We start from the raw sequence: 11,572 nt of genomic DNA on the forward strand, positions 1-11,572 counted from the left end.
TTCTTTAACTACACAGCTTGGTGCTTCTACACCAAGAGATTGCCACACAGTAATGCTTTTATTCTAAGTATGCATTTTGGGTTACCAAAAGTCCTATGGGGAGGCATAGGGCATTTTACAAAACGCATGAGCATAACTTGGCAAATAATAGTCTAAAGTATTCATTTTTCATTCTATATTGATCTACTTTTGCACAAAGCTTCACAAGACCTGGTGCTAGGGCTCAGTTGTGTTTCTAAAGTCATAGCAAGTGACCAAGAGGCTGAAATGTGGTCAGTTCAGAGATGGTTGTTATCCGGCAGAAATAATAATAATAAAAAAAAACAATATTATAGCCTCTGTGGCTCTGTGCCAGTACTTCACACAGCTATTCTGATTGTTTTCTAAGAAACTACAGGGTGTTAGCTTTCCACAGATGTCAAGCATTTGATGGTAGGCCAAACTAGGTGGGAACGGTGGCCTCAGAAGTAGGCACAGTGAAAAAGTTTTTTGGGGGGAAGCCTAAAAATGTAGCCTGACGAGCCAAATGCCCATCCCTAAGCATTTTTTTTTATCAGGCTCCTATAGGTTTTTATCTACAAATCAATATTTCAGACCAGGAAGAGAGTGGTATTTAGCAGGTTTTTAAGCTAAATTATTTGATTAAACGTGCACTATATGTGGAGAGCATTCACTCACCATTGTAAACTCATTGTTGCCGGAGGTGGCATTTAGAGGTGTTTGCATCTGAACTCTTCAAATGTGGACCATTGCAGAAAATGGACTTTTGAGACAGTGTACTTTAAGTAAACAATTAAATCTGATATCAGTCGTTGTCATACACGAACATAGCCCCTCTTGTTGCTAGTGCGAAAGCTGCAGCTGCTGTAACACAATGTTTTCTTCCGGTGTTTCGCAATACTATTGAGTTATCCCCCTGGTTGATAATGATCCTGCCAACTCATGATGAACACCACTCCAGTTGTGTTATATTGAACACTTGTTTGTGTTACAATGCAAGTTTTGCATTTTCAAGATTTATTTCTGTTTATCTCTATGTTGGCATGGATATACATGCTGAGAGTTCAAACATCTGTCTGTCTGTGTGTGTGTCTCTCTCTCTCTCTCTCTCTCTCTCATTCTCTCTCTCTCTCTCTGAGTATGTGTGTGTGTGTGTGTGTGTGTGTGTGTGTGTGAGAGAGAGAGAAAGAGAGAGAGAGAGAAAGAAAGAGAGTCTTTAATATTCAGGATGTGTCTTAGCTCAAGTAACAAAGAGCACACTCAAGTGTGTTTAACTATGGAAAACCCAAGAGCTGAACTGTTCACAAGAAGTGAACAAGCAAAGAGAGAGAAAAAAAATTGAAGAAGAGTGTTTGTGTTTGTGTGTGTGCACATGTGTGGGTGTGTGCGTTTATGTGTGAGTGTGGGTGCAAATGTATTGATTGGGTTAACTTGTATTCTTCTGTGTGTGTGACAAGGTCTGATTTATTACTCATCATCTCTGTTTGGGCAACTTCTTGTGTTATGCAAGGTCTTTGACTTGCACATTTCAAGCTGTGCTTGTCTTGTGTGTGTGTGTGTGTGTGTGTGTGTGTGTGTGAGTGTGAGTGTGAGTGTGAGTGTGAGTGTGTGTGTGTGTGTGTGTGTGTGTGTGTGTGTGTGTGTGTGTGTGTGTGTGTGTGTGTGTGTGTGTGAGTGTGAGTGTGAGTGTGAGTGTGAGTGTGTGTGTGTGTGTGTGTGTGTGTGTGTGTGTGTGTGTGTGTGTGTGTGTGTGTGTGTGTGTGAGTGTGTGTGTGAGTGAGTGAGTGAGTGAGTGAGTGTTGCTTGGTGCTTGGATGAATGTAGTGAATGTAACAACTCACCCTTTAATATTATACAAGTTGTTAATTGCATAATTAATGAGACACACATACACACACAGACTGCAAATTCATATAATTAAGCAATAAGCCCCATATGACTGTATAGGTTACACTGATTTTATAACAGCTGAGGGGTGTTGTTAGGCACGACGTGCTAGCTGTTGTAAAATCAGTGTAACCTATACGGACTCGAGTGGCTTATTGCTTTTCTAGAACTTACTATAAATACCTGGCAAAGTTTCATAAAGTGAAGACACAGCAACAAGAAATGTAACAATTTATTTATAGATAATCATTCTTCTGCCAAGAAATATATTTCCTCTATCTGAATGGTTGCCAAGCAACGTCGATACGCAGCTACTTTAACTTTTGTATCAAGTTATGGTAGTGCAGTAATATAGAACAAAATGTGGTCAAGGTGCATGTTTAGCTTAAAACATGCATGTAAGCTGTCTCTCACAAACATACAAAGCCATGCATAATAAGAATAAGCCATTGAATAATACAATACCAGGCTACTCACAGTGGGTCACATGTTGAAAGAGCGGGGAGAGAGAGAGCCACAGCGGCCACACACACCACCACCAGGTCCACACGCATCCTGTACTGCCTGTCTGATCCTGGGTCTGTGCAGTAAAGTGTCTGAACTCAACCTCCAAACGGCCTTATATCCATACCAGCCCCCCCCCACACACACACACACACACCCACACACACACAGAGACACCCACCCTCCCTCTCCCCTCTCTCCCCTCCTCACTCTCTTTCCCGTCAGAGTGATTGGGCAATCTGGGCCTGCACTGTTCAGTCGATGGAGGCAGATGACAGCAGCTCTTCAGGCATTTTAGATTTCAGGAGGTTAGGCCATTTTTGTACCTGCACGGTCTCGTCTATGGAATCAACCGCAACAGATAAAGAGAGAGAAAGTAGGTGGTGGAGGAGACTGAGAGAGAGAAAGAGAGAGAGAGAGAAAGAGAGAGAGAGAGAGATGGAGACAGATAGGGAAAGTTGTGGGAGTGAAGTAAACAAAAAATGGTAAGGCCTATGTTGCCATAGGCATATGTTGAACTTTGTGAGTGTGTGAGTTGTGAGTGTGTGTGTGTGTGTCCTATTGACAGATTGATTGATTTTTGGCAATATTTCTGTTTGATTTAGGGATGTGTGTGTGTGTGTTTGATTTTTGTGTAGGAGTGTAAGAGAGAAAAAGGGGGTGGAGAGAGACAGATAGAAAGAGTTATAGTTGTGGGAGTGAATGGTTCTGAACTGAGTGAACTTAAAAAATAATTATTTTTTTTAGTGTGTGTCTATGGTAAGGCCTCTATGTTGCCTATGTTGAGAGTATACTTGTGTGTGTGTGTGTGTGTATGTGTGTGTGTGTGTGAGAGAGAGAGAGAGAGAGAGAGAGAGAGAGAGAGAGAGAGAGAGAGAGAGAGATGGAGAGAGAATAAATCACATGACTAATAATTAAAATTACTTAAAATTAGGCTAGCCTAAAATGAATAGGCAGCATTAAATTAGACAACAACTCATTAGTTATATCTCTATAACCATTTTGACTCACAACAAAAGAAACCTTCATTTATGAAATAAAGACTAAGTGCTTCAAGTCACAAGACTAAGCCCAATGAAGGGTATCTGAAAAGTTATCTAGTTATGGTGAGTTCCTATACGTATAAACCATTTTGGTCAATCTGTTTGATTCACCTTTAAATGACCGATTATGTTAGCCTGGCCACACTCACCTAGAATCTTCTTTCAGGGGGATAGGCCTGGTACACAATAGCAATTTAACCATATCTATCAGACATCAGTTCGGACGGGCCAATCAGTGACAATGGGATGATGTTATAGCCACACACATACACACATACACACACACACACACACACACACCACACACACACAGTCATAAATCTCCTCACAAATAGAACTTAAAGGTGTCAGATGATGCATAGCAACATACTTGGTGACTTTCACTTTCAATGATGTTCTGTTGTGATAAGTGAGAGAGCAAGTTACAAAATTACATGAAATACGCATTACAGATGGTGACAGAAAGGCCAAATGTTTCAAAATGGCCAAAGTTGTATACTGTAGATTTTGAGTTCTGGGTCATTAACAGAAGAAGGGTTTGCCTTGAGTCAAAGACACTTCAAAGCTGGGTAGAACTGTATAATTGAAAAAAAGAAAGACAAATTAAAAAAGAAGGAAAGAAACACATAAATAAACAAACATTGGTAGATAAGTCGACTGATTATAACTGGTGTTGTGTATTGACTTGTCCACTAGGTGGCTCCTTACCACATTCTTTGACCTCAAACTCAGCAGTGACGTTTCTCTGAGGCATGTCAATAAATCTTGTTACCACATTCCACATTAAGAGGAAAATGGGAGGTTGGGGTTAATGTGCATTCTCATTTTTCCCACTTTGTATTGTATTCATGGCATGTTCTTATGTTTTTTTTTAAAAACTCAACTATTTGTTTTGTAGGACCTGGTCCTGTACAGTGCCGGAGCTTGAGGACCGGAGTTGAAAACCATTACCTTTTAATCTGAAAACAAACGAATATTAAAAAAATGAGTACAAAAAAGCTCAAAGCATTGAGATTGAGGTATTGGAGTTTGAATATAAACTGCAAGATTTCTGTCTTGACAAAACAGATGTTAACATGTTAACAAATACAACCAAAACAAAAATAACTAAATAATGGAAATGTTTCATTCTGTCATGAATATTAATACATTGCCTGATGAGTTCAGGCAGCTTGTGCTCTCCAGAATTCATGCCAACTTTAGAATAGATGACCTCCTTACTGACTGTTATTCCACCGAGGGTCTTTGGAGGAAGACGTTTACTTTTATAGTACTCCATTTTATTTTATTTTTATTCACTGCCAAAATGGTGCTGTTGTGAGTTCAACCTCTGATTAGTTCTGCTCTGTGAATCAGCATAACGGTCGCAGATACACATCACATCACACCCACACACACACACAAACACGCGCACATACAAACACACACACACACACACACACACACACACACACACACAAACACACACACATACACACAGACACACACACACACACACACACACACGCACACACACACACACACATACTTCAGTAACTGTTTCAAAACATGATCTCCACTGATAAACCACTTCCTACAGGAAGCATAGAGGGACTGAGAACAGGGGCCTATTGCACAAAAGCAGAATTAAGACATCCGGGATAAGTTACTGAGCTGCGCTCAATGAATCTAAAACAAGAGCGTACAGGCTTAATTGGTTGCACAACGAGCAAGCCAGGATGAACAGACACGGATTCATCAAGCCAGGTGAAACCTATCCTGCATAAGGGCGTGCTCACGGCTCCCTCAAATAGACCCCGCCACCGATCACAGATTCACTGATTCACCATGGCAACTAGAGCGGCTTCATTGCTTCTTCTACAGTGTGAAGTAGGTAGCGATAGCCTTTTCACAACAGCAACAAACAGCAACAGCAACTAAGCTCTGTTTAGGAGAATATTGCAACTAGTTCCGCAACCACCACACGCGAAATGGTTAGGCATTCCCGTGACGTCACATTGTCGCATGACAGGTCGGGAATGGCGAGTATGTAAAAGTTAATTAATGATCACAAACATTTAAATAATGACCCGTGGGTCTAGGTATATGTGATGACAATGTGTAGTGGGCAGTGGAATAACTATTGGTTTCCGTTTGTGGTGACTGCTGACATAAGGGATGAGATTAAATAGATCCTGGAACTTAGCCTGGTCTGGAGCAGGCTAGCTCCACAGAATAAATCGCCATGGTGATTTATACCATAACATATCCTGCTGCCCCCAGGGGCCTATTGCACAAAACTAGGATAAGGGATTAAGCCGGGATATCTTGGTTATCCTAGCTCAATTTATCCGTGATCCAGTTGCACAAAAGCGGGATAGGGGGTAGCAGGATATGTTATGGTATAAGTTACCATGGCGATTTATTCTGTGGAGCTAGCCTGCTCCAGACCCATGGAGGTATTATATATAACTGGAGAGAGTGACTAAGTCCCGCCCCCATTCATTTCAATGGCCCATGCTAGGCTAGCTACTTGAGCCAAAAAAGCATGAAATTGACCGCAGCCATCTTTACGAAAATGGCGTTTCATGGGTGTTCGTTTCCGGCACCAGCTAGAATTAGCCTATTAAATTCCACGTTACAGACGAAGACAACGTAAGGTACAACGGTATGTCGTTGATGAAGATTGGACATTCCCTTAGAGGAAAAGAAGTTGTTCGGGAACGCGCTTCACCTCGTTATAAAATTATAAAATTATCTTCATACACAACGCAATGAGTAGGCTAATAATTGGATATAGGTCATTGCTATGCATCTGCCAAAGTGTATGGTCATAGTCAATTACTTTAAGGTAATTGGTACCCCGCATATACGGCAAATTGCCTAATATGACAACATTAACATTTGTCTTTTATTTACCACAAAGTCCGGTAATACAGCCTAAACCATGTAGGCATTAAGTCAAGTATCAGTAGCTTAATCCAAGTAGTTTGTTGTTTTATTTGTCGTCTTCCAGAAATGCAAACCAACATGGACGCTCGTGCCCAACACTAAACTCGTGCATGAGCTGTCATCTACCAATCAGGGTGATTCTCATGAAGCTGTGGTTAACATGTCCAGGTTCTATTTTCCGAAAACAATATTTTATTAATAATAACTATGATATTTTCCACAAAGACAGTAAAGAATACTATAGGGACAGATGTGTTTTACTATCATTATAACACTATTTCATAGCAATTTGACCAAAAATCACAGTGAATTCTCATTACCGAAATGTGTCCGGATCCATTATTCTATTGTTTGTTTTAATTTCATGAAAAATCCTTTTTACATAAATTGAAGAAGATTATGCAAAGTTGTGTAAAAATGTCTATATTTATGGTTAATATTTATATTTATGATATTTTGCAAAAGGAAAGGTTACATTTATTGTAAAAATATTGTGTCCACACTAAATGTTACTCATTACCGTAATGCGACTTGCCTGCCTATAAAAAGTACACTGTTCCATTAAATTAACAAGCAGACCCATGATGCATCACTTGGTACAAAAGGTTTAAAATGGAATCAAGTTCAGTTGTTCTCTCTTCTCTCACATCATGATATTTGTGTAAATGTCATAGAATCTTTATTCTGTTACACTGTTGATTATCATTACCGATATGCTGCGATACTCAATGCTTTTAAAAATATTTGAAATTATATTTTATGATGATAAAGACAATATAAGACTTTAATATTTTGTAAAGGTTAAGCTTACATAGCTTGCTAGCATTTTGTGTTATTTGCCATAGTCAAGGACATCTCATTACCGTTATTCCAATTTCTTATTACCGCGCATTTTAAAGGGTAATAACGGTTATGAGAAGCTGAGTTGCGGTAATGATGCGGTGATGATCTTGATATAAGATGACCAGTACCCTCTACTAGTCAGGTTCACCTAACATCTAGTGTTCTCTCCACACTAACTTTTTTCTCAGCCCGTTGTTAAAAGGCGTTAAAACAGTTGATACCGCTTTGTGATTCCGCTTTGTCCTCCCCAGATGATGATTTTTTCTATCTCTTGTCAATCAGTAATGACATGTTTTCTTTTTATTTATTTTAACTACCATTGGTTTTCGCCATGGCAATGGAGGTAATTATGAGGGCACCATAATGGGTTGTCAAATTGGTTGTTGGAGGTACAGTAAAAGGTGCAGGATGGCAATCAGATACCTCCCATCTGAGCCTATGTGGCCCTACTGAGCCTATGTGGGCACTCAGATACCTCTGATCTGAGCCTATGGGGGTGACATGACCAATGTACCTGTGGCCATATATCCGTCAGCTCCATGTCCGTAGGCCAAGTTGAATGATAAAATGGATAACAAGGATATAACCTAGCAAATGTACAGGTGTATCTATTAGGAGAGGGAAACTAGTGGAAGAAAAGTTGTATATTGATGGCGAGGTGATTCCGTCTATTGTGAAAAACATGACGAATTTAAGGAGGTGGTACAATGTTGTTGGGCAAGAGCAGAAAAGAAGAAAAGAGTTTGGTCTTGGTACCAGTTGGAAAGTGTGGGGTACTGTAAGTGTACAGCACAGGAGAAGAGACAGATGGTAACCAACTTGTTTTGAGAACAAGAGGAGCAAACTAGACCTTCAACAGCAATGCCTCAAGCAAAACAATGAAAATGGATGAACTGACATGATGTGGAGAAGAAGATCAACTGAGAGAGCTAGGGCCATGGACGCCATATGGGTCAGGGATGTGACTGCTTTGAGACCAGACATGACATTTTTTTTCGGAGAGTAAGCACATTGTCTACTTTATTGCGCTAACTATTCTCTTTTGATGATGTGATGGATAAAGCCTTTGAAAGTTAAAGTATGCAAAACTGATATCAGAGGTAAGGGAAGGTGGCTGACAAGCACACACAGTGAAGATAGGTGTTTGAGGCTTTGTAAGTCGACCACAACACTTCTGTTAGATTTTAGTATTCAAATATGGTCACTGAAAGGAGCTGAAAAAGGAAGTCAGTGGCCATGACTGAGGCCCTCATAGCAACCTGAATTGACTCTGAGATGTGTTAAATGTTGCTGCTGTGTTTCCAGAGTGGTAGTTGCTGGTGCCCACTCTAGGGCTTTAGGTTTGTCTGGTTATGTTGCTGATTGGATCATAAACAGCCACAGCAATGAACAGGAATGGCCAAAGAATTTGTTGCTATTTGTTTGTAGAGAACCAATCAGGAGTGTGGAGGAGGGTGAATCTGGGAAGCCAGACACCCCTGTTGAGCATTCTGGAGGTGTCATGGGTTCTAATTCAACAAAACACAGACGAAGGAAGGTATCTGCTTGTAAGCCCAGTGAAATGCTCTCGAAAGCTACTCTTTTGGTGATGTTTTTTGCCCACAAAGGTTGCTTTGTTGGTGATTTTTTGGATGGTAAAAGTGCTTGGTTGTTTACTGGCCACTCTGGTAAATCCCCTTCCTGTGACACTAGCAATTTAACACCTCTCCTGTGTGTATCTGAAATTCATTTGGTAAAATGAAATCATTCTCATTACCGTAACATAAATTCTCATCCTCCGTAACAGACTTTTCATTACCGTAATGCATAAAAATGCATAGATATTGTAAAGATGTTATTTCTCAGAGACAGAAATTTCTTCATTTTGTTATAATATGTTCCTTAACTGTGCCCTACGAGTGGGTTTTGTATAAAATATATCTATAACAAAGGGATTATTTCAAAAATTGAACTACAATACACATTGTATTTCGGTAATGAGAGTTAATTCATTTAAAATGGAATTTAAAATATATAAAATATACATTTTCATGCAGTACTGTTCATTTAATGTACTTATTTGTGTAAATGAAAAAAAAAAATCAAAAATAGTTTTCTTACTAATGGTCTCCGTTTGTCATTTACCATATTGGTAATGAGAATTATTTCTGGATCTTGCTACCATAACATTGAAATAAAGTTATATTAAAATGTTTTACTATAATACTTTTATCAGAAAATAAAAGTTCACATTCTATTCAGTCACTTAAATTAAAAAATCAATCAAATGAGGTAGATAATATTTTGATGTCAGTTTGACAGGCTTCGTGAGATTCACCCATCAGCATGTAAAAACTGGTGCCAGAAGTTGCAACCATGTAACACCATGTTTTCAAAAATGTCGGCGGCCAAATGCCATGCTAAGTGGCTGAAGCTAACCCTTCAAATCCTGACCCCCTGTCCAGACCTCTGTTTAGGAGAATATTGCAACTAGTGCCGCGACCACCACGCGAAAAATGGTTAGGCACTCTCGTGATGTCACATTGTCGCATGACAGGTCGGAAATGGCGAGTATGTAAAAGTTATTTAATGATCACAAACGTTTAAATAATGACAGTGGGTCTAGGTATATGTGATAACAATGTGTAGTGGGCAGTGGAAAAATAATTGGTTTCCGTTTGTGGTGACTGCTGACTGAGATAAGGGATGAGATTAAATAGATCCTGGAACTTAGCCTGGTCTGGAGCAGGCTAGCTCCACAGAATAAATCGCCATGGTAACTTATACCATAACATATCCTGCTGCCCCCTATCCCGTGTTTGTGCAACTGGATCACGGATAAATTGAGCCAGGATAACCAAGATATCCCGGCTTAATCCCTTATCCTAGTTTTGTGCAACGGGCCTCTGGTTTCAAAATCCTGCTATTGTTGACATTACAAAAACTGCATAGACTTCTATGTTTCAGTTTTACAGGTATTTGCATGCAAAACATGCAATCCACCATTTTTACACTAAGTTTCTTGGTTGGGAACTGTATGTCCACATGAAATGTTCCATAACATTCCAGTAAAAAGCAAATATTTTTTTTTCCCTTTACTGTTTATTACAGGAGGTACAGTAGAAATACTGTTTACAGTATGATAGAACACAGGGTTCGTACACCTATTCCAACATCAAATTCAAGCACTTTTCAAGCACTTTTAAGGTCAAAACCATTACCTTTTAATCTGAAAACAAACGAATATTAAAAAAATTAGTACAAAAAAGCTCAAAGCATTGAGATTGAGGTATTGGAGTTTGAATATAAACTGCAAGATTTCTGTCTTGACAAAACAGATGTTAACATGTTAACAAATACAGCCAAAACAAAAATAACTAAATAATGGAAATGTTTCATTCTGTCATGAATATTAATACATTGCCTGATGAGTTCAGGCAGCTTGTGCTCTCCAGAATTCATGCCAACTTTAGAATAGATGACCTCCTTACTGACTGTTATTCCACCGAGGGTCTTTGGAGGAAGACGTTTACTTTTATAGTACTCCATTTTATTTTATTTTTTGTATATTTTGGAGTTTTAATGTAATTTTTAATATCATGGTATTTATCTTATTCACTGCCAAAATGGTGCTGTTGTGAGTTCAACCTCTGATTAGTTCTGCTCTGTGAATCAGCATAACGGTCGCAGATACACATCACATCACACCCACACACACACACAAACACGCGCACATACAAACACACACACACACACACACACACACACACACACACACACACACACAAACACACACACATACACACAGACACACACACACACACACACACACACGCACACACACACACACATACTTCAGTAACTGTTTCAAAACATGATCTCCACTGATAAACCACTTCCTACAGGAAGCATAGAGGGACTGAGAACAGGGGCCTATTGCACAAAAGCAGAATTAAGACATCCGGGATAAGTTACTGAGCTGCGCTCAATGAATCTAAAACAAGAGCGTACAGGCTTAATTGGTTGCACAACGAGCAAGCCAGGATGAACAGACACGGATTCATCAAGCCAGGTGAAACCTATCCTGCATAAGGGCGTGCTCACGGCTCCCTCAAATAGACCCCGCCACCGATCACAGATTCACTGATTCACCATGGCAACTAGAGCGGCTTCATTGCTTCTTCTACAGTGTGAAGTAGGTAGCGATAGCCTTTTCACAACAGCAACAAACAGCAACAGCAACTAAGCTCTGTTTAGGAGAATATTGCAACTAGTTCCGCAACCACCACACGCGAAATGGTTAGGCATTCCCGTGACGTCACATTGTCGCATGACAGGTCGGGAATGGCGAGTATGTAAAAGTTAATTAATGATCACAAACATTT

General features: G+C 39.7%; 1 protein-coding gene across 1 annotated transcript in view; it reads right to left on the minus strand.

Annotated features, from left to right (window-relative positions):
- Positions 1 to 2,466, minus strand: part of LOC143124521 (complement C3-like) — a 34,834-nt gene extending 32,368 nt beyond the window's left edge. The window contains exon 1 of the mRNA XM_076286125.1: positions 2,365 to 2,466. Within this exon, the coding sequence (XP_076142240.1) occupies positions 2,365 to 2,441 (77 nt within the window). The 5' untranslated portion in view covers positions 2,442 to 2,466. The remainder of the gene's footprint in view (positions 1 to 2,364) is intronic.
- Positions 2,467 to 11,572: the final 9,106 nt, after the last annotated feature.

This window comes from Alosa pseudoharengus, unplaced genomic scaffold (assembly GCF_046254945.1).
Source record: "Alosa pseudoharengus isolate Yale_2024_CS ecotype anadromous, Long Island Sound unplaced genomic scaffold, YU_APseudo_1.1 YU_APseudo_1.1_scf_1, whole genome shotgun sequence".
NCBI classification, from domain to species: Eukaryota; Metazoa; Chordata; class Actinopteri; order Clupeiformes; family Clupeidae; genus Alosa; species Alosa pseudoharengus.